The following is a 24,308-nucleotide window of genomic DNA, read 5'->3' on the forward strand; positions in this document are numbered from 1 at the left end:
TTACCATAACTCTTGAGAGTAGACATTGAGCGCAGATAATTATGTTTGTGGAAAGCAAATATTCAGCTGGGGAACTCCTCTGTTCTTGGGGTCCAGCTTGCGCACTGCTGCTTTAAAGTATTGGAGGCTTCCATTTTATTGAGACTATGCAATATATTTGCAGAGAAACCACCCTAATTACCAGATTAAAAGTTGTTTTAAGAAATTTAAAAAATGTAAATGTATTAATATGATTGGCATCCAATCAACTAAAAACAAAAACAAAAAAAACCCCTCTCAACATGCCATAGTTTAACTAGGCTAGAAACCCACCTGATCCCAGTTTAGCAGAAATTGGTCAGAAATCAAGTTTCCAGGGTGTTTCTCTTTCCTATCCATACTGTCCAATTTCTGTATCCAAACTAGGAAGACTGCCTTTTTGGCATATTAGTTACATATGCTGCTGTAGGAATAATGCTTATTTTACACATCAGTGTCCATGGCAGTTGGTCACTAATTCAAATAAATACCCTTTTGTATAAAAACGGGTGCACTTTTTATTTTGTACGTTAACATTTCCCCAGAAGATACAAATTGTTAATCCGATGCACAAAAATCAGCAAACAAACGTGCCGTCCGTCTCCCAAGCTCATTCACGTAAAATTTACTTGCATTTACTTTGGATCCCAAACTTTTTTTTTCTTTTCCCTCTTCAAAATAAAGCAATGGCAAATTTATCAGAGGTGCATCGCCTGTGTAGGCAAGATCTCTCTGTAATCAACTTTCACTTTCATGAAAGTATCGGCTTCGTTTCCCAAATCGTCTCGATTTCCCTTTTCGCTTTCCCTTTTTTGACACAGCAGCCCGTATGACTTTTGACACGGTTTCTTGAATCCTTAACTTCCTCTCGGCTAAGTTTTGTTTTGCTAGGCAAAGTCCCACAAGAGAGAGGCAAGCGGCGCGGATGTTCGCTTTCGTTTCTCCGAAAAAGCCGCTCCTCCTCCTCCTGCGATAACAGCCGTCGGTTTTGGTTTCCCGTTCCCGAATGGGCCGGGCCCTGGGCGGCTTCTTAAGGCGCTCCCAGTTGTCCCCCCGGTGCGTTCATGCTGCCGCGTAGCGCCGCTGGGTCCGCCCGGTTGCTGCCATTAACCATGGACAAGCTGCTCTCCGCAAAGCAAGCCGGCTGGCTTGAGCGCTCCTTCGTGGCCGAATCGGCAGGCGCGGAGGTCGACTTTTTCGCCCTGAGCAGCGCCGGCGGGCAGCCAGCCAACCGCGCGCGGCTCCGGTGCTTTCTGCCTCCTCCAGGCAGATGCTATTCCTTCGGCATCGCCGTGGCGCCAACCCCGCGGGAGCGCGTCCGGGCGGCCCGGCTGCAGAGCAGTTTGCAGCGCAGACTCGAGCAGGCGCCTTGGGGCGCTCGGGCCAGAGCCCTGCCGCTCCTCTCCTACGGCCGTGGCGGCGCATTGCTGGAGAAGGGCTTCTTGATTCAGGACGAGCAAGGCCTGCCGGAGACGCGGGCCTTTTTGGAAGAGCTCTTGGGAGTCCTGCTCCCAGCGCCGGCCCACCTTTCTGTGTACGAGCAAGGCGAAAGCGGCAAACTCTGCTGCGCCTTGTGGGGTCTTAAGGGGGCGGGAAAGGAGAAAGAGCTGCTGGGCAGAGCTAATGTGGTGGCCGCGGAAGAACCGGAATTCCACCCCGCCGTTCCTCACCTTCTCGGCAACACCGTGTTCAGGTCCCGGGAAGCTGCCCGACAAGTGCTGGAAGAAGTAAGTGTTGGGATAAACAGGAGTTCGGCAGAACCAGACCTCCTTTTCGGGAGGTAGTAGTCCTTTTCAGGTAGTCCTCGACATACAACAGTTCATTTAGTGACCGTTCAAAGTTACAAGGACACTGAAAAGAGTGACTTATTATGACCATGTTTCGCACTTACGACCGTGACCCATGGTCACCTGATCAAAATTCAGAGGCTTGGCAACTGGTTCATATTTATGACGGTTGCTGTGTCCCGAGTTCATGTGACCGCTTCTTGCAACCTTCTGACAAAGAAAGTCAATGGGGAAGCCAGATTCACTTTACAACCTTTCTACTAACTTAACAACTACAGTGATTCACTTAACTTCAGCTGTGGCAAGAAAGGTACCGGTAATAAAATTGGGCAAAACTCACTTAACAACTGACTTGCTTAAGCAATAAAAAATTTTGGCCATAAGTTAAGGACTATCTGTATACTGACGGAGGAAGGGTGTCTTTGGGCAAGGAAAAAGTAGATAGTGACCAGGTGGCTTCTGTGGATAAAGTGATGGAGGAGATTTAACAGGGTTCATACAGGAGAAACATCTTTGCTGGGTCTAAACCAGGGGTGTCCAACCTTGGCAACTTTAAAACCTGTGGACTTCAACTCCCAGAGTTCCCCTATCATCATGGCTGGCTGGGGAATTCTGGGAGTTGAAGTCTACAAGTCTTAAAGTTGCCAAGGTTGGATACCCCTGGTCTAATCAGTAATGGTACCAACAGGAGAATTCTTTCCCCCCCCCCCACATTTCCAGAACTTTGTGTGTTGGTGGGGGGAGATGATGATAAAGTAAGCTTGATGTTGCAGCCACAAAATTTACCCTTTTTAAATAAGTTAGATAAATTATAAATTGGAAAAAGGAAGACTCAGATCATCTAGGACAGGGGTCTTCAAACTTGGCCCTTTTATGACGCATGGACTTCAACTCCCAGAATTCCTCAGCCAGCGTGCCTGGCTGAGGAATTCTGGGAGTTGAAGTCCATGCGTCATAAAAGGGCCTGAGTTTGAAAACCCCTTATCTAGGACTAGGTCAGTGTTTCACAAACTTGGTAAGTTTATGATGGCTGGATTTCAACTCCCAGAATTCCTCAGACAGTATGATGAGGTGATAATCAGAGTCCCCCATAGTGGCTAATACAGTATCAATAATTGATAATATTATTCATAGTATTTATTAGTAGCATTTATTAAAAGTAGTATTTATTAAATTATTTTCATATAAAGTTTGGGACCTGATGAACCATCTGAAATTCATGAAGGGGTTGATAAGCTGAAGGATTTGGGTCATGTTAAATAGACCTTGTGGCCTACATGTGTCTGTGCCTGCAAGAGGCATAATAGTCCGTAGCGGCAATCACACTAACTGGGTCAAAAGTTGTCATGGTTTCTCTGAGAAACTTTTCATTTCTTGGGCCTTCATGTCTGGAGCATACAAGTAGTCCTCGACTTATGACTGGTTGCTTAGCAACCATTCAAAATTACACAGGCCTTCTCCAGGAGTATGAGCTGAGCAATGGCCTTGCATTTATAGCTTTTTTCAGTGTCCTGTGGTTACGTGACTGCTTTTTATGACTTTTTTTTAACTAAAAACTTATTTACTTCACGTTTTCAGCAAACCCAGCTCACAGCAAACAACTGGTTCTCTTAAGGACTGCGGCATTCGCTTAATAACTGCCACAAAAATAGGCTCAGTCACAGGGTGACCCGCTCTGGCTGTTGTAAGCTGTCTCTTTTGGTTTTAGTTGCTTGGGTTAAGGCTGGGGTGTCAAACTGCCGGCCCACGGGCCAGATGCATCATAGCAAAACCACACCCACCTCATTGCCAGCAATGGCAAAAAAGTCACAATACTTCATGACACGTCACGTGACATTGCGAGTTTGACACCCCTAGGTTAAGGGGTCCTTGGTGCTCTCTGAGTTTGCTTGTTTTCTTGCAGATGTTTCATTACCCTAACTAGGTAACATTATCAGCACTGATGATATTACCTAGTTAGGTAATGAAACATCTGTAAGAAAACAAGCAAGATAAGAGAGCACTAAGGTCCCCTCATTTCAACGCTGAGCTACAAATATTCTCCTTTGCTTGGGTTAATTGACTTTTGTATGCTGCACAATACATTATGAGAGCCAGTTTGAGGCATAGGTTGTCCTTGACTTATGACTGGTTGCTTAGTGCCCATTCAAAGTTATGATGGGTCACCAGAAGATATGAATGCTCCAGTTCTGAGGCTGCTCCTTCTCAATATCACCCCCATTTTGAGTGCTTGGCAACTGGCCCACATTTATAACCATTTGCAATGTCCTGCAATCACTTTACAAATATTTTTATGAAAACCATTTTTTACTTCCAATTTTACACAAAAATTCCCCATAGCAAACAAGATGTTTGCTTAATCTGTGGAGGTTGTCTAACGACCATGGTACTTGCTTTATGACCACAATGTTTGCTTAATGACTGCCATTAAAAAAGTTCATAAAATTGGGTTGGCCATGTGATGACCTGCTTTACATCCATTATGACTTACAGGTGTAACGGGCTAGCTCCATTGTGGTTGTAAGGCAAGGACATCCTGTAGTGGTAAAGATATCAGGTTGGACACCAGAAGACTGTGAGTTCTAGTTTATTCTACTAGCAGGGGTAGGCAACCTTGGCTCTTTTATGACTCATGGACTTCAACTCCCAGAATTCCTGAGTCAGCATAGCATAGCTGACTCAGGAATTCTGGGAGTTGAAGTCCATGAGTCATAAAAGAGCCGAGGTTGCCTACCCCTGTACTAGCTGGATGACTTTGGGTCAGTCACATTTTCTCAGCCCTGGAAAGGAGGCAAGGGCAAACCAATTCTAAAATGTTGCCAAATACGTTGCAGAGACTTGTCCAGGCCATTGCCAACAGCCCAAAACTTATTCAAAGGCAGAAGAAATGAAACAATCCCCCTCCCCCCCAATATATTACTTTCACCTGGATTGATTGATTCATGTCTATTTGAAGAAAAGAAAGTAAATTACATTCAGGAACTTCTGTTCCATAGCACATTTGGAATACCATATATGAAATAATTATGTTATTAACACATGACTCTTAAAGATGCTTTGTAAATTTCAGGAGGGTTTTTGTTTTTAATTATTGAATTATCAAGTAACTGACAAATTTGCAGTACATGCACACATATAAACACAATGTTTTTATGTATAAGCTTATTTAAAAATCTGCTAACAAGATAGACAATATATATGTTTATAGTTAACAAATCTGCATATGAAATAAAATGTAATGTTCACCAAATGTCATAGAATTGTTCCTATGTCTGGGGTATTTTCACTATATATCTATAATCTTTTCTAACATGGCAATTGAAGAGGTCTTGTTAATTAATCCACACCTCAATTATTCAATTGTCTTATTTTTCCCCCCCAAATTGGGCAATTATTTTAGCTGCTAAAAATAAGAGATTATACATTTCTCATTTTTATTTAGTCTCAAAAATAAATTCAGTAACTGGGTAGTATTCAATTCTTTTTAAATAATGATTTTGTCTCCCCCAAATTTTTACTCCAAAATGATACATAACTATTGCATAACTACTACAAATGAAGTAAAGACAACCTAAGTATTTGGAAGACTAATTATGATGTGCATGTGCCAATCTGCCTAAAATCAAGTGCCATTGATGTAAAATCTTCCACAGAATTTCTTGCACTGAAGTTGGGGTGAATCAACCTGATTTCCATAATGCCTGCCAAATTTTATCTCCTGAATGAGTTTACCAAAATGTATACCCGAAGCTTCCTTTAAGAGGAAGAGGTGGCTGTCTTGTTTCTAACTTCAATAGTAACCTATTAAGTTTTGAGATTTGTTCTGTATAATTATTAAGTCCTCAAAATTAGCATAATACTGAATTTCTGAAAGGTTAGCATCCTTATTGCCCAGTAGAAATTTAATAATTAAGAAAAACAATTGCAACTTGTCACTTACTCATTACTGTGAGGGGTTCCCTATTACTATAGAAATATTTTATTCTCTAAAAGTTGTATCCTCTCAAAAGCTTCATTTGAGCCAGACTGTGGTAATTGCCAAGTTTTTATATATTATTTATTTATTTATTTATTTATATTTTTATACCGCCCTTCTCCCGAAGGACTCAGGCCGATGTACAGGGAGCTCAACCGGCAAGCGGTTCCATAGGTCTGGCGCGCCCACAGAGAACGCTCTCCCCCTGGGGGCCACCAATCGGCATTCTTTGATCGGAGGCACCCTGAGGAGGCCCTCTCTGTGGGAGCGCACTGGACGGAGGGAAGTTGATGCCGGCCGCAGGTGTTGCCGTAGGTAATCCGGACCCATGCCATGTAGGGCTTTGTAAGTCATTACTAACACCTTGAATCTCACCCGGAGGGCAACCGGCAGCCAATGCAGCTCGCGGAGCAAAGGTGTAGCATGGGAGTATCGGGAGACCCCCAGCACAACTCGCGCGGCTGCATTTTGCACCAGTTGGAGCCTCCGAGTGGACTTCAAGGGCAGCCCCATGTAGAGAGCATTACAGTAGTCTAGACGAGAAGTCACGAGCGCATGAGTGACTGTACGCAAGGCATCCCGGTCTAGATAGGGTCGCAACTGGCGCACCAGGCGAACCTGGGCAAAGGCCCCCCTAGTCACAGCTCCGATATGCTCTTCTAAAGAGAGCTGTGAATCTAGAAGGACCCCCAAGTTGCGCGCCCTATCTACGGGGGGTAATAGCTCACCCCCCATGGCTAAAGATGGAATCGGAATTTCCCGGGATGCCGGCACAAACAGCCACTCAGTCTTGTCAGGGTTGAGTTGAAGCCTGTTCCTCCCCATCCAGACCCGGACCGCCTCCAGGCAGCGGGACATCACGTCGAGGGCATCACTGGGGTGGTTTGGGGTCGAAATAAAAAGCTGGGTATCATCAGCATATTGATGATACCCAACTCCAAAACCACGAATGATCTCACCCAGCGGCTTCATATAGATGTTGAACAGGAGAGGCGAGAGAACCGATCCCTGAGGAACTCCACAAATGAGAGGTCTCAAGGTCGATCTCTGCCCCCCTGCCAACACCGACTGCAAGCGTCCCAGAAGGTAGGAAGAGAACCACTGGAGAACTGTGCCTCCCACTCCTAACCCCCTGAGACGTCACAGCAGGATACCATGGTCGATGGTATCAAAAGCCGCTGAGAGGTCTAAAAGGACTAGGACAGAGGAGTAGTCCCTGTCCCGAGCCCGCCAGAGATCATTCACCAGCGCGACCAATGCCGTCTCCGTGCTGTACCCGGGCCTGAAACCCGATTGGTACGGGTCTAGATAATCAGCTTCATCCAAGAACAAAGGGAGCTGTTGCGCCACCACGCTCTCAACAACCTTCGCCAGAAAGCTAAGGTTGGAGACCGGACGAAAGTTGTTCAATATTGCTGGGTCCAAGGCAGGCTTCTTGAGGAGGGGTCTCACCACTGCCTCCTTCAAGGCGGCGGGAAAGCTACCCTCACTCAAAGAGGCAGTAATCACTGCCTGGAGCCAGCCTCGTGTCCCATCCCGGGCCGCATAAGTCAGCCAGGAGGGACACGGGTCCAACAAACACGTGGTGGAGCTCAGCTTCCCCATGATCTTTTCCACTTCTTCAGGAGTCACAGGGTCGAACTCTTCCCAGATTACATCGACAAGGCTGCCCGTATCCTCATCGTCAGACTCTGCCCAGTCGGAGTCCAGACCAGTCTGGATCCGAGCGATTTTGTCCAACAGAAATCGACTAAACTCCTCGGCTTGACCCTGCAAGGGTTCCTCCCTCACCTCCTGATTAAGGAGAGAGCGAGTTACCCTAAATAGGGCGGCCGGGTGATTATCTGCGGATGCGATGAGGGTGGCAAAGTGGTTAGACCTTGCCGCCCTCATTGCCGCGAGATAAGTTCTCGTAAACGACCTTAGTCGTAACCGGTCGGATTCGGATCGGCTGGATCTCCAACAGCTCTCTAGGCCCCGTCTCCGATGCTTCATCTCCCGGAGCTCCATGGAGAACCATGGAGCCCATTGGGATCTGCGCCGGGTCAAGGGCCGCATGGGTACAACTTGGTCGAGTGCCTCTGTGGCTGCCCTTTCCCAGGCTTCCACTAGGGCATCGACCGAGCTGTGAGCAAAGGAGGCAGGTGGGGGCCCAAGCGCCGTCTGGAACCGCTCAGGGTCCATCAGGCGCCTAGGACGGAACCATCTTATTGGCTCAGCAACCCCACGGCAGGGAGTGGCAAAACGGAAGACCAACCGCAGGAGATGATGATCGGTCCATGACAGGGGTATAATAGTTGGGGAAACCCCCCCCCGAGATCATCTAACCACCGTCCAGATAGAAAAACCATATCGAGCGTGTGACCCGCCCCATGAGTTGGGCCCTGAATAACCTGCATCAGGTCCATGGCCGTCATGGAAGCCATGAACTCCCGAGCTAACTCAGATGATCCCCCTAGGGATGGTAGGTTGAAGTCACCCAAAACCATAAGTTTGGGGAACTCAACCACCAACCCTGAGAGGATATCGAGAAGCTCAGGTAGGGCTGCTGCTACTATTAAAGTAGTTGGAGTAGAAGTATACTTTACCAAGGCCTTTTGATTTTTTGTTTTTGAATAATAAAACCTGAAGGGAAAATGTATGAAAAATCTTGGCGGACAATGTAAATTGTGTATAGTATCAGTATACAAAATATGACACTGTGTTGTTCAAACTTAGTTTTTTGTTCTCTGCATTCTGTTCGTACTCCGTAGCATCTTGAACAGGGATTATGTATGTTTTCTTGAAGAAAATATGGATAAAGGTAGGCATGGATACATATTCCAAAGAATCTTGTAAAATGTACATGTTTAATCGCACAATACCTTTTAAATTAAGCCAATAAGACTTTAGTCTTTTAAGTGTCATTTTCCTGTGAGCTACCCTTTGAATGGCAAAGATACAGCTCCTACATGGAAGACAGAGATTTCAGCATCTGTCTCTTGTGAATGTCAGCTGAATTTCTTTCAGGTGACAGAACTGTTGCTCAGGATATAGGAGCCCTGTTCTGTAGTCTTAACTGGCACTTCTAGTCCTTCAAAATCAATGTATCTTCTCGTTACAGTGCACTTCAATAATTCCTGAATCTAGACTGATTCTAGAACTTGTGGATAAGTGTCCTAAACATCCAAAGAAAGGAAATTTTCCTGTAATAGTTATTGAAGGACTAGACGCAACAGGTAAGAAAAAAAATAATATTTTTTTATGAAAGCTTAGGCTTTTCTTTGACTGACACCAGTGCTTTTTTTTTTGAAAGAAAAAAGATGCCAGAATTCACATCTTGTTAATCTTTGAGTTAAAAAATTATATATTCAGTTCTTAGCAGCATCGACCGGTGATTGAAAAGTAATTAGTATTTTTTTTTTCATTTTTAAATTTGGGGTCACACTTTTACACTAAAAATTAAAAGATTTTCAATTCACCAATCTTTTTAAAATAAAGAAATTATTTACCTTACGCACGTAGTCAATCACTGTACACCCACCCACACGTCAGTTGCATAACGAAACATAACGGTCACCGCCCGCAGTAAGCACTCAACGCGCAACCACATGACCAATCACAAGCCAAGCAGTGCCACAAGCCGAGCTGCACCATCACAACCAGCGCAGACGAAGTACACATGCATCGGACTTGACACACAAGCAGCCCACATGGACAGTTTTAATGATTTTGTTTCCAACCTGCTATGGTCAATAGGGCAGTTCAAGTCCACGTGGATCAAACATCAAATTTTCAAAAGTGACTTTTAAAACTTGGAAAATCTGTCAAAAAAGGTGCCGGAACTCCGTCCCGGTGCGATCTATGACAAAGCACTGACTGACACATTTCATATAGTATCAAGTCCACTTACTTTGTGGGTTTGCATAGCACACTGAACTGAAAGCAAACAGGTTAAGGTTTGTGCAACATCTTAAAACTACCGTATTTTTTAAAAAAATCAAAGTTAAGAGTAGACATGTGAATACATTAACATGTTCTCTTGTCTGATTGTTTCCTAGGCAGCATCTCTTCCCCTTTTTCCTCAAGATCATTCACACAGTCCATGATAACTGTGTAAGATTTTGTTGTGTACTGGGTTCGTTGCTTGAGAGAAGGGATGAGGCGAGTGAGTTCAGTCAGGAACATACTTTATTTGCTTGTAGGAACTGAACTGGGAAACAGGGCTGCGAATGCAGCTATTTATACCCTGGCCTCTAGGTGGCGGCCAATAGGTTTGAAGCAACCTATTGCCGCCCTGGAGGCAGCCAATGGCAGTGCTGGAGATGGGTTGTCTGAGGAGCTGGGAGCCGTTAGCCAGCTCCCTGCTTAAGCAACCTTCCAGCATTCAAACCCCATGTGGTACACTCAGTAAAACAAGGCCCAATACATTACAGATTTTATAGTTTAGTACAACTACTTTAAATAGCACTCAGAAGCCTCTTGAAAATCATAACCTGGGGGAAAGGATAGTAGCACCATGCTTTTTCCAGGTTCAGTCAACAGACCACTGGAGTTCTTCCCTTTGTCTTAAAAGACCAATTATTTTCTGTGTCCAGCAGATGGGAGGTGCTGAAGTGTCACCTTTTTTTAATGTAACTATATCTTCCTGAGGGGTATGTGGATTGACAATCTGGCATGCAATCCTAATTTTTTGCAGGTGCTGATGAATAGGACCTCAATTTCTAAATAGAATACATTGGATTTACTTGCTTAAAAATTAATTAATTTTCCCATTGAAAAATATCAACAGTTTAGCTACTAAACTGTTTAGCTACTTCCTTTTTCACCACTGCCTTTAGAACAATTTTACCGGGAGAATTTTAAATCCTGTTTTTATAAATTGTAGTTGAATCACAGTAATAAATCAATACTGTAAGGCATGCAAGTGACATACTGCCCAGAATTGTTTGCAGCTGATTAGTTATTTTGGAGGTCATTAGAGTGTCCAAAGGAGCAAGAAAATAAAATGGCAACAATTAAATGGAAGTAAAGTATGATTGATAGTAATTTGAGGACTAGTGAAAACCAAAATCTTTGTCATGTGGCAGGGTTGGGTAGCTGACAGTATGTGGATCAAATATAGCCTGCAGATCCATCTTTCTACCTCCCTCAGATTCCCCTTGCCATACTTGAGATGATCATAGGAATTGTAGGCCAACATAGCATAAGGGCACAGGGTGAGGAAGACTGACATACATTAATCTGTTTTAGTAATACTGTCAGGTGAGTAAGCAATATTTTCCCCCTTGTTTAGTAATTCATCTGATACTTGTCATTTATAAAAATATCTAGGTAATGACATTCTACTCCTGCATTGTAGTATGCCATAGTTTATTAGATTATGGTTTATTGAATAAGGCCCAACTGGCTGAATTTGAACATAATTATAATTTGCTAAAAACCACAATTGGATGCACACTACATATTAAAGCAAACAGATTGTATGGCTTAGCAGAATGTGTGATTTGTGAATAAGGCTGGTGGATTCACGCAAGCAGTGGATTAAGCCCTGTTGTGAAGCTTAGATCCTGTGCTATCTTAATCCCCGTTCATTCAGTGCAGGTACAAGAAAGTTGCTTCTTGCCTTCATGATATCTCTTCACAGCAGGATTGGTGGCAGTTATGAGATAGTGTTACTAAGGAAGTAGGGGGATTCCATCATGGAGCAGTCTAAGGATTCAACTCTTCTTCCTTCGAGTCACAGCAGCTAGCAATAGAACTCATATACTGCTTCACAGCCCTCTCTAAGCAGTTTACAGAGACAACATATTGCCACCAACAATTTGGGTCCTCATTTTACTGACCTCAGGAGGATGGAAGGCAGAGTCAGCCGTGAACTGGTCAGGATTGAACTGCTGGCAGTTGGCAGAATTAGCCTGCAATACAGCATTCTATCCACTGCACCACCGCTGCTCTACCGAGAGAATGGCTGATAGTTGTTTTCTTAAGCAACCGTCAGCCTTAGAGTTCCAGTTGTTGTAACCTCTCCACAAAAGTGTGCCTTATCTGCAAATAAGATAGGGAATGATCCAAACATGGGCTATTGCCTATGATACCAACTATGTAATCTAAATTCTTGCAAACTTGATCAATCCACGAGCTGTGTCATAACGAAGGGCAACTTTCCTTCCTGTACCACATGTAGGCAAAACAACAGTGACTCGTTTTTTGAAAGACTCATTGAACGCTGTGCTCTTGAGGACTCCTCCATCTTGTGTTAGCCAGTGGCGGAAGATTTTTGATGATGAACCACCAATCATACGGAGAGCATTCTATGCACTGACTAACTACATTGTGGCTTCTGAAATAGCTGAAGAATCCTCTAAGTCACCGGTGATTCTAGACAGGTTTGCAAAAATAAAGTGTTTCCAATAGAAGAAAATGTAGCTCAGAGATGACCTGTGGTGTCTTTCGGACTCTTTGAGCTTGGTTGTTTGCTTGCAGATGTTTCAAAACTGGCTGGACAAGTTACTCCATATAAACCAGGGAGCAAACCCCACATTTACTTGCACAAATGATGTTACATAGTTGGGTATTAAAACATCTGCAAGAAAACAACCAAGGTCGGAAAGCCTCAAGGACTCAACAAAAATAAAGTGCCTTCACTGAAAAATTGTTAATTGTACAAGTTGTGTTTCTAGTATTTTATGAAAGGTTGAAATAGGAAGTTATCATGAATTATCATTATAATTATCCATTGCCTGTGGTTATTTTACTGTATTACAGTTCTGAACTTTCAGAATAATCAGTGGCTATTCATATGTTAGAAAAAGAAAATGGCAAACCACTTCTGAAAAAACCTTGCCAAGAAAACTGCAGGGACTAATCTAGGCAATCCTCTGAAGTCAGAAGTAATTAAAAGCACACACCCCCCAAAAAAGGCTAGATGATGAGGATGATCTGGTGACAATCTGACGATAGCAGTAGCAGAAAAGTATCGCTCTTAATATTCAATCAATGGGATCAAAACAGCTATGGACTTTTCTGATTGCTGAAAAGGACTTGTATTTGTGCTTTTAATTTGTGTTCCCATCTCTGTTGAATGAAACCGAGGAGCTTCCAAAGCAACCGGTGATATAATGGATGCTGTGACTGCCATATCTGTGCTACAAAAATGTATTAGGATATAATGGTTCTTAAGCTGACATCTTGAATTTGGCTCCTTTGCAATCTTAAAAAATTTAAATTATTTTTAAAGTAGTAAATTTCTAGACCTCATTTGAGAATGCAGAGTTCAGTTTATTTCTAAAGTATATCAGCCATCCAAATTATTTTTTTCATCAGTCATGAATAGGGTAACTATATATGTATAGTTTGGTATTAGTATTATACTGGCTTTCATATGAGTAAGATACAGATTGATCAGAATATCTTGTCTGATCTTTCAATACTTTAATTTCCCAAAATTAGTGAACCACATAATGTCTCATCTTTTAAGTTAGCAAAACAAAGAACTGTGTGAATTGTAAGAATGTGTTTTAATGTGATATTTGTTTATCAGCTGCCTGGAGAATTTGGGAGTGACTAGATAAATACAGGTAGGGATGCGGTTGCTCAGTGGGTTAGGATGCTGAGCTTGTAAATCAGAAGGTCGGCAGTTTGGCGGGTCGAATCCCGAGTGCCGCGTAACAGAGTGAGCACCTGTTACTCGTCCCAGCTTCTGCCAACCTAGCAGTTCGAAAGCACGTAAAAATGCAAGTAGAAAAATAGGGACCACTACGGTGGGAAGTTAACAGCGTTCCATGCGCCTTTGGCATCTAGTCATGCTGGCCACATGACCACGGAGACGTCCTCGGACAAGCGCTGGCTCTTCGGCTTTAAAACGGAGATGAGCACCGGCCCCTAGAGTCGGAAACGACTAGCATGCACGTGTGGGGGAGCCTTTATCTTTACCTTTTAGATAAATACAGTAACAGGTACTAGAGGACCTAAAGCCATTTATTCTTTTTCAGTCTTGCTCACTCAGGATGACTAATTCTGATCTTTATGTACCGTATTTATCGGCGTATAACACACACTTTTTCTTCCTGAAAATAGGGGGCAAATGATGTGTGCGTGTTATACGCCGATATAATGTTAATGACCCATAGTAAATACCGCACAGCAGCGCGAATGGATGTGATCGGCGGTGCGTGTTATACGCCGGTGCGTGTTATACGCCGATAAATACGGTAATTTATTGTGTCTCTCTCTTTCTGTGTGTGTATCACACATATACCACATTATATTCATGTAACTTAATATTAGAAGGAAAATGGATTTTCTAAAATCTCAGAAAATGAACTTTTAAAAGAATTTTTTTTTTCATATTTATGGACTGTATTGAATTTGAGGCTGGTGTTCATTCTGCAGTCTAAAGAAAAGTACCTGTACAACTGTCTTTGTTACTTTCTGACAAAATTTTAAATTCCTTGAAACCATTCAGATCAAGTGAAAGAAAATATTTATACACTTGTTAAAATTTACATAATGATCCCCCCAACAAGACTCGAGGCAGCTTACAAAAATGCAACATTAAAATATCCATGTCTCACATTACAGCCACAATGCAACAGGAGGCTTCCCCCTCATTGTAATTTTGCTCTCAAAGGACTCCAGGAAAGCTAGTTTTATTAGCTTTCGGAGAAGTGAGTAGCGGAAGTTCTAGCGCTTGGAATGCTGTTCCAGAGAAGTGGTGCTGCAACTGAGAAGGCTTGTCTCCTCATCCCTGAAGATGACATTCCATAAGAGAGAGCCCACCCTTCCCCATGACCATTTTGAGGGAGGCAGAAAAAAACACAATAGTTCTAGAAGCAAAGAATGATAGATCTGAAACTCACACTAATGCCTTTGTTTGGACAGATATTGGCATAGCACTACAGCATACGCAGTTGCAACTGAAATAACTGGGGACGTTCAAAATCTTCCTCCACTTAAGCACCTGGTGTATCATTGGCCTGATGATCTTCTGAGTCCAGACATTGTCTTGCTATTGACTGTTAGTCCTGAAGAAAGAGTCCGGAGGCTACAGGGACGTGGGATCGAGAAAACAAGAGAAGAGGTTGATTTGGAAGTGAATGATGTCTTCCGTCAAAAGTATGTACTAAAATGCAAAACAGGGTGCCGCTATATTCCCTATTAGCACTACTGTGAAAATCTTGACGTTTTTATGTTAAGGAAAAAAATGTAATGGGATTTAATTAATTATGGGAAATTAATTATGAATATCTTGGGGAAGAGAGTTAATGCACTGGTTTTTGTGGATGAAAAGACCTTTAGAAAGGATGGTGTATGTGTGTGACATTGCATTTTGCAGGGTCTGCTACCTTGGGTCAGGGGTCCTAAAGTAAAAGGTTATTTATTTAGAATAGAATAGATTGGAATGGAATGGAATGGAATGGAATAGAATAACAGATTTGGAAGGCACCTTGGAGGTCATCTAGTCCAACCCCCTGCTCAGTCAGGAAACCCTATACCATTTCAGACAAATGGTTGTCCAGTCTCTTCTTAAAAACTTCCAGTGTTGGAGCATTCACAACTTCTGGAGACAAATTGCTCCACTGGTTAATTGTTCTAACTGTCTCTCCTTGATTAGTTTCCATCCATTGCTTCTTGTCCTGCCCTCAGGTGCTTTGGAGAATAGCTTGTTTCCCTCTTCTTTGTGAGATATTGGAACACTGATATCATGTCACCCCCAGTCCCTCCTTCCTTCCTTCCTTCCTTCCTTCCTTCCTTCCTTCCTTCCTTCCTTCCTTCCTTCCTTCCTTCCTTCCTTCCTTCCTTCCTTCCTTCCTTCCTTCCTTCCTTGTATGGCATCGTACATGGACTAGCAATATATATTAACATTTCACCTAGATTAGTAAACACGATAAAATATAAATGTTAAAAAGGTCTATGTTCAAATACCAAATGTCTAGGCCATCTAACAACCATTGAAATGCAGCATCATTTATATTTTAAAAAATCAGATACCAGACTGGTATATGCCCTGAGATTGCAAACGGTCACGATGTGATCTACAGTTTGACGTGGGACACTGCAGTCACACTAAAGGGAGGATTCTATGCCTCATTTATAGAGTCCCAGCAGATGCTGTGTGAGGTGTAATTGTGCTTCATAATAATTGAAGCTGGAGTACAATATGTGAAATCTTAGGTTCTCAGTTTGACTCTATAATATATCAAAGATATGAAACACAAAAATTAAACCAAGCTCTGATTCAAAGATTAATTTTAATAACTGTGTGTGTGTGTGTTTATGTACAAAACTTCATGAAATATTTGAATTGATTTGAGGTTAACTGATTTGATCTGCTGCATTCAGTTCAAAGGAGACAATTCATCTCACTTTCAGATCAAAGCTTAAAACTGAAGCTTTGCACAGCCCCAGTAAAAATCTTTCCTTCTTGGACAACCTGGTTTGACATGTCAGTTTGCTTAGCTTTGGGTTAATGGCTACCTGAACCCTTCCAGTGCAATATTTAAACCACAATTCATAGCTTCTGACATATTCTACACTAAAAATTTTGCCGTTGGCTCTTAGTATGAATCCTAAGTCTTTCTACATTTGATAATGCTATGATTTTTTTTAATAGAGTTGAAGAGTCTTACAGAAGAATGGAAAATCCAGCATGTCAAATCCTTGATGCCAATCCTCCTGAAGAAGATGTTGCCAAAGCTGCTTTACACTTGATTAAAAATCAGTGCCATTTCCCATAACTGTTTGTGTATGTACTATTGTCAGTAATTGGAATCAAAATTTCCCATGGAAAACATCTAGGTGTTAATATTTTCTGAACAAGTGAGAAGCATAAGACATATGCAAAACAATAGAACTTCATGTGGACAAACTAATGTTTAAAATATCTAACCATACTGAAATGCACTACTGCTAAAGGAATGCAATTGCTACTTTCCATAACTAAAAGCAAAATATGTATATGCACGTTCATGATATAAACTTGATTGTATTGACACTAATTTTGTATAGATTTTCTAAAAGATTTTCCTCCTTGTTCTCAGTCTGAATTAACTTCATGACAGTATCACATAGACAAATTATAGTATGTCTGTTATGTATTTATGTGTTTGGGTTAATACGTTCTCTAGTTATGAGGTAAACTGGCTGGAATACACGGCAGCTTTGACAGCTGTCAAAGCTGCCTTAGCTTCGCGCAGGCGCAGCAGTCTGACAGCTGTCAACTGTCAAACTGCAGCGACTGAGCAAGCGCAGCTAATGTTGCAGCTCCGGCTGTCTAAACCAGCCGCTGCGGATTGGACCTCGCAATCCGCGGGAAACCGGCAAGTTTCTGATTGGTCCCCAGCGTGCCAGCTGGAGTATAAATAGCGGCGCAGAAAACCTGTCAAGCGCCCAGTTCCGCACTACAATAAACTGGTTGTTCTTGAGCCTGCTGTCTCGCCTATTCCTTGCTGAAGATAAAGTAATGTCTTTAATGAGGTGGGCTTATCAAAAGGTAGAATAATTAAGGACTTTAACATGAATTACTATAGTCACTGGAGATAAACCTCTGAATTGAAGTGAAAAGATAAATGGTATCCAGGTGTCCTTGTGTGTCCTTCTATCTATCTATCTATCTATCTATCTATCTATCTATCTATCTATCTATCTATATCTATCTATCTATCTATCTATCTATCTATCTATCTATCTATATATATATATTTGTTGAAAATACTTCACACTTCAAAAAGGCGAAAGAAATGCCGCTTCTCATTTTAAAAGGAAGAATAGGTGTAGAGGAATAGGTGTGCAAAGGTTCAAAATCAGTTCTAGTGTACTGTGAAGATGTTATGTTTCTAAGATTTCTCTGGCAGAGAGCATCAGGAATCTGCCTTCTTTTCTTCCTCCCTCCTTTGAATTCCTACTGGTTTCTCCATTTACTTTGTTTGAGGGAAGCCTGCAGCGAGAAAATGTGGAGGCCAGCAAGGCCAAGGCCAAGGCCAACAGGCAGTTAAGTGGCTGCTGCTGGGTAGGGGAGGATGCAATGGGGTGAGCGAGATGTGGGTCAGGAATGGTATGTGGGGTTGCCCTATTGGTGCCACATGGCTTGGGAAGGGTATGGGTATGGATCTTCTAGTCCGATCCCCTGCTTAAGCAAGCCTTTAATCATCTTAGTTGCTCTTCTTTGCACTTTATCAAAGTCTCAACATCTTTTTTGCAATGTGACCAAAACTGGATGCAGTATTCCAGATGTGGTCCTTCTAAGAATTTATAAAGCGGTATTGATACTTCACGTGATTTTGATTCTATGCCTGTGTTTATACAACCAAGGATTGTATTAGCTTTCTTGGCTGCTTCCATACACTGCTGGCTCATGTTTAAATGATCGTCCACTAGGATTCCAAGGTCCCTCTCGCAGTTACTGTTTTTGAGCCAGGTCTTGCCCAATCTGTACTTGTACCTTTGGTTTTTCCTGCCTAGGTGTAAAACCTTGCTTTTCTCCACATTAAATTTCATGTTGTTGAATAGGGTCCATTGTTCAAGTCTGTCAGGATCTGTTTGGATGCTGAGCTTGTCTTCTGGGGTGTTGGCTACCCCTGCCAACTTAGTGTCATCTGCAAATTTGATCAGATCCCCTTCTATTCTCTCATCTAAGTCATGAAGATATTGAAGAGTACTGGGCCTAAGACGGAACCTTGTGGTACCCCACTGCTTTCTTCTCTCCATGTGGATGTAGTGCTGTTAAGGACTACTCATTGAGTATAGTTTGTTAGCCGGTTACAAATCCATCTGCTGGTAATGCTGTCTATCCTACATATTTCTAATTTATCAAGAAGTTGGTTGTAGTCTACTTTGTCGAATCCCTTGCTGAAGTCTACGTATACTAGGCATGACAACGTCGCAACGTCACGTGACATTGTGTGACATATCGGGACTTTTTCCCCATTGCTGGCAATGGGGTGGTTGTGTTTTTGGCGTGACACATCCGGCCTATGGACTGGCAGTTTCACATGCGTGACGTATACTATGTCCAGAGCATTTTGCTGGTCTATTAATTTAGTCACTTTCTCAAAGAATGAAATCATTTAAAATATTTAATATTTAATTTAATATTAATATTAAATATGTACTATTGCAATAAAATTTAATAAATTTAATAAAATAAATTCAATAAAAAATTAATAATGTTATTAATATTTACTATTTAATTTCAATAAATGAAATCATTTAAAAATTCTTAAATCATTTAAAGATAGCTAAAAATAAACCTTGCAATGACATATTATTTTAAAGCTTCTGTTGCAACATAGGAGAAAATGTTGGCATATTAATATATTTTAAAAGGTGGCAGAATATAAACGCCTTATGTGCAGGAAAGATAATAAAAATAGGAGCCTGGAATCCCTTATTAAAGGGATTCTACTGATGGGGCCTGCATCTCGGATGTTTTCTTCTATGGTAAAAGAGCAAACTCAAGACTACCACTGTGTCCCTTTAATCAGTTTTCACCATAAACATTCCAGAGTTTATAAATGAACAAGGTTAACAGTAGTGTTGCATTGTAACAAGATAATTAACATAGCAATCTTATATTTTACTTTGTTGAGAATAAGTCTGTACACTCAATGGGAGTTACAGGTAGCCCTTGTTTAGTGACTATTTGCAGATATCACAGTGATGGAAAAGCAATTTTACAATCAGTCCACACATTCATGACCTTAGCGGGTGTGCAAAGCAAAGGAAAGCTGAAGTAAGCACAGTTGCAGTTTCACTTATCTTGATAACAATTGCTAATGCCAATTGTGGTTGCTAAAGAAGAGTATCTGTACTTTTTTGAATAGTCATAAATAGAATTGACATGAGAATCCAATACCTTTATCCAGTGCTTTTTTTTGTAAAAGAAAAAGGTCCCGGAACTCACACATGTCATACAACCAACCCACTTTGCCTACCTTACAAGGTTCCATCCAAAAAAGGTGCCGGAACTCCGTTCTGGGCGTTCTATGAGAAAAAAAGCCCTGCCTTTATCACTTTCAAATCTTAGTTTTGTGATTCTGGATGGAGTTGGTTCTGCGGTATGGAAATGGCTGCCACAATTCATACATTAGCTTCATTGTAGAACATAAGGGGTGGTTGGGGATCATTTTAGTACCTATGAAATCTTTGAATTTATATAAATTTGTAGATAAGCCCACTAGAGGGCAGGAGAGAACTAGGCATCTCAAGATCTACCTGTATAATTCAGACAACAGTAGTTGCTTTCTAACAAATATTTTTTGCCCTTCCTTTGGAGAGTAAATGATAAAGAGTTAAAGGGTTCAGATGTACTAGAAGTATCATATTCACCGTAAGACTCTGGGTCATGCTACCAAAGAGGATGATGAACCTGGCACAAGTCTGGGAAAATTTTTCCCTCAGAGACAATGTGCTTGGCTGAGATGCTTAGGCATAGTCCATGCCAGGTTTGTAAAATGAACATTTCCTTTTAATCTCTTTTGCTCAAAGGCCACATAATTGTAATTAGTAAACCAAAAACATGCAAAATGCTTATTGGAAATTAATACAGCCATCATGTCCTTTTTGAGGCTTGTGCCACTGTTTCAGAACTTCATGCACACGCTTGTACATTGCTCAGAACCTCTTTTGTCAACATGCTTTTTTAAAAAACAGATCATACATTTTAATTACTGAACAATGGTAATGGTTAAGGTTTGGTCTCACTGTCAGCAGTGATTGAAAGTTGGCTGCAGTAACAAGGTCATTTGCCAAAGCTTTCACCTAGCTCTGGAAGGAGATACTGTAAATAGATTCTCCAATTTAAAATAGCTGAATTTGGGATGGTTTACACTTTTCACTGCTAATGCTGAGAAATGGCAACAGGCTGGGAATACTACTGCTGAGAAATGACAACATTAAAGCTGAGCTGGATTTGTCTGGTCCAGCAATCTAGTCCCATTGTGGTCAGCCTCCTGGAAGCCTATCAAGAAAACATGGCTCTCTGAGCTTGGTTGTTTTCTTGCAGACTCAAAAGAGCATCAAGGATCCCTCATTTCAACCCTGAGCTACAAATATTATCCTTTATCAGTAGATATAGTGCATTAGTGCTTTTCCACCTATATGTCCTAGAAACTCGAATTGAGAGCTATGTGGTCTTTAACATTAGAGCTACTACCATTTTTTTTCTTTTGCCTTTTGAAACTATCCAGGTCATCCATACATTCAATTACATTTTATGACCAAAATGTTTCCAGCAAGACCTTAGCAACCATCCTTTTCCTGATTTTTCCCTCCTTTCGTTTCCCCTAAGTTAATTTTTGTTTGGAGGAGAGATCATTACAAGTTGTGGCACAAAAAAGACACAGGGATGGGTGACACAGTTTGAAGACCCCCTTTGACTGCTAAGATCCTAAAGCTACTGGAACCTTCAGGAGTTTTGTTCCAGAACCCTCCATTATCTGAGATTCCTTAGGATTACCATGCCCCCATTTATGGGGGTGAGATCTCCGCCTTCTGTGCCTTTTTTCAATTTCTGGGGTGTGCAAAGCAAAGCGGTCTTCCTCTTTTAGACAGCATTGCTCATTTGACTAGTTCTCCTTTTCGACTAGAGAACATTCACCTGATTGGTTCAAAGTAGTTGCCCTTTGGCCCCTTCTGGCTTCTCAGGCATATTCTGCCTCTCAAGTCTTAGCCATCTTGCCTGGGGTCAGAAGCTAAGCAAGGTTGGACTTGGTTACTACTGGAATGGGAGACCACCAGAAAAAACTGAAAGGATTTTAGGATTAGGAAATCAAAACATCCTGGAAGAATGTGGCAACATACTTAGATTGCCATTGCTTGCAAAATGGCACGATTGAGTCTACAAATCACCAGAAATTGAGCTTAACTACAGAGCATCTTTATACTGTTGGACAGGAATGTGAAAATCCCCTTTAACAGTCATCTTCAATAGAGGGCCCTCTGGATGTATTCAGACAACAAAAGTTGGTACTAGAGAACAAATGGTTGTTTGAACTTGAGTTGGCATCTTCTTGAAGGGACGCGGTGGCTCAGTGGGTTAGGACACTGAGCTTGTCGATCAGAAGGTCGGCAGTTTGGCGGGTCGAATCCCGAGTGCCGCATAACAGAGTGAGCGCCTGTTACTCGTCCCAGCTTCTGCCAAACTAGCAGTTCGAAAGCACGTAAAAAATGCAAGTAGAAAAATAGGGACCACTACGGTGGGAAGGTAACAGCGTTCCGTGCGCCTTTGGCGTCTAGTCATGCCGGCCACATGACCACGGAGACGTCCTCGGACAAGCGCTGGCTCTTCGGCTTTGAAACGGAGATGAGCACCGGCCCCTAGAGTTGGAAACGACTAGCACGTATGTGCAGGGGAACCTTTACCTTTACCTTTACTGGCATCTTCTGGAAAGGCGGAAGACTCATGGAGAATTCCCTGGGAAAAAGAAGAAAGAAACCAGCTGTCATACTGAGAAGCCTACAATCTATCGACAAAATGGGATGAAAGTCAAGATCCCAAAAGCAATTGCAAGAGCTTGAAAATCTAAACAAAGGCAAGTTTAGTCAGATGTGTGGCACATATACCTAACACAATACCACAACCTTATCCAGTACTTTTGTGTCTTTCAGCAAAAGTAGCCATTGGTGGGCTGCTTACTCAGTGAAGCTATTACAAAAGGACAGTGGACACAAGTCTCACTTCACAAAATGGTCAAGAATGTAACCTGACAAGGTTCTCACATACTGAAGTACATGAAGCAATAAATGCCCAGGGTCCACTCAAGTTGTGTGAGCAATATAAACAACCCCAAACAAACAAACAAACAAACAAACATACATCTGGAACTTGAAGTCCTGACTCCCTGCTTTAAAACAGTGTGGGAAGGCACATGTACAGAAAGATAATGAAGTTAGCTACACTGCAAAGATGAAAGTTACAACATTACTGAAATCAGATGAAGAAATTCACTCGCAGGTTTCATCCTATGGGGATTTCTGGTTGAATCTTCTCCATAGCCATTCTAAATCTTGGAAATGTGTTCCTGGGTGAGGCTATCTTGACTTTTAAACAGGCTTTAGTAAGGTCTTTAAAAATAATCTTTAAATGTAAAAGATTGAGGTTTAATATTCTTGGTTTTATGATTTGTGCTATAAACTGCCAAGAAATTTTAGTACACGTTGGTATAAAAAGCCTAAATACATAAATACCTTTCTGACTACAGCTGACCATATTTTCTTATGGGAAAGTTTTAAGAGGCATTCTCCCATTCCAGCCCAGCCTGTGTTTCTACTCCAAGAAGCATCAGTTTTATTTAAATAAGAACTCAGGGATACAGATCCATGATTTTTCTTCCAAAGATCTGGATGGAAGGGAGGGTTGTTCTTAGCATAAATTAGCACCTGCATTAACGAAGGGATGAATTAGTTCTGAGTTTAAAACTTATTCAAATAAGAGAACAAATCACTCTTGCTATTAGTCAAACAGGAAACACATAATTTACAGCACATTAAATTTCAATCAGTGCTTTAAAATGGTTCATGGAAAGTTCAGGGCTTAGGACTTAATATAGAAGTGTGTGAAAACATAGCCGGTTCTACATACCAGATAGCCCTCAGTTATTTTACTTTTTGGCAGGGATATATATATATATATATATATATATATATATATATATATATATATATATATATATATATATATATATATATAGGGACGCGGTGGCTCAATGGGTTAGGACGCTGAGCTTGTCGATCAAAAGGTCGGCAGTTTGGCGGGTCGAATCCCGAGTGCCGTGTAACAGAGTGAGCGCCTGTTACTCGTCCCAGCTTCTGCCAACCTAGCAGTTTGAAAGCATGTAAAAATGCAAGTAGAAAAATAGGGACCACTACGGTGGGAAGGTAACAGCGTTCCGTGCACCTTTGGCGTCTAGTCATGCCGGCCACATGACCACGGAGACGTCCTCGGACAAGCGCTGGCTCTTCGGCTTTGAAACGGAGATGAGCACCGGCCCCTAGAGTCGGAAACGACTAGCACCTTTACCTTTACCTTTACCTTATATATATATATATATATATATATATATATATATATATATATATATATATATATATATATATATATATATATATATATATATAAAATAATAATCTAGAGAAAACTGCAGTTGCTTCATTGAAGACAAATCTGACAGGAACTATTTTGAGAAAATATTTCTCATATTTAACTTGGTCTCCACTTGCTGGAGACACGTGGACACGTTAGCTCAAATGCATGGAAGGGAGATGGATGGAAGAAGCAACAAAGCCTTGTTTGTTTGTTAATGTAAAAAGTCATCAACACTTATATAAAATTACATGTCACAGCAATCCCTTTATAGGTTTCTGTGTGTGTATGTGTGGTTTCTTGCAGAAAGAAAAATAAAACATTGATCCACTGAGGAGCATATTATCTGCTAATAGTCTAAATTTCATTAACTATTAATTTAATGAGTGTTGACATTGAGTTCATTTACTGTATTTGTTACTATCTTTATTGCATTGCTGTTGCTTCTGCTATTGTGGCTATTCCC

At 41.6% G+C, this 24,308-nt stretch overlaps 1 protein-coding gene across 1 annotated transcript; it reads left to right on the forward strand.

Moving 5' to 3' along the window:
• On the forward strand, positions 1-17,186 carry CMPK2 (cytidine/uridine monophosphate kinase 2). The gene is made up of 5 exons (XM_081313850.1): positions 1-1,745; positions 8,885-8,999; positions 11,948-12,149; positions 14,644-14,877; positions 16,376-17,186. Exons 1-5 carry the CDS (start codon positions 1,083-1,085, stop codon positions 16,497-16,499), a joined length of 1,338 nt encoding a protein of 445 aa, XP_081169976.1. The 5' UTR covers positions 1-1,082; the 3' UTR covers positions 16,500-17,186.
• Positions 17,187-24,308: the final 7,122 nt, after the last annotated feature.

Source organism: Vipera berus (assembly GCF_964194415.1).
Source record: "Vipera berus genome assembly, chromosome: 1".
Classification (NCBI taxonomy): Eukaryota; Metazoa; Chordata; class Lepidosauria; order Squamata; family Viperidae; genus Vipera; species Vipera berus.

Bases quoted from the DNA above. Each gene is read 5' to 3' on its own strand.
- CMPK2 (XM_081313850.1), top strand. From the start codon at position 1,083: ATGCTGCCGCGTAGCGCCGCTGGGTCCGCCCGGTTGCTGCCATTAACC. The intron at 1,746-8,884 runs GTAAGTGTTGGG...TTCTCGTTACAG, and splicing joins CCCGACAAGTGCTGGAAGAA to TGCACTTCAATAATTCCTGA. The intron at 12,150-14,643 runs GTTTGCAAAAAT...TTGTTTGGACAG, and splicing joins TCACCGGTGATTCTAGACAG to ATATTGGCATAGCACTACAG.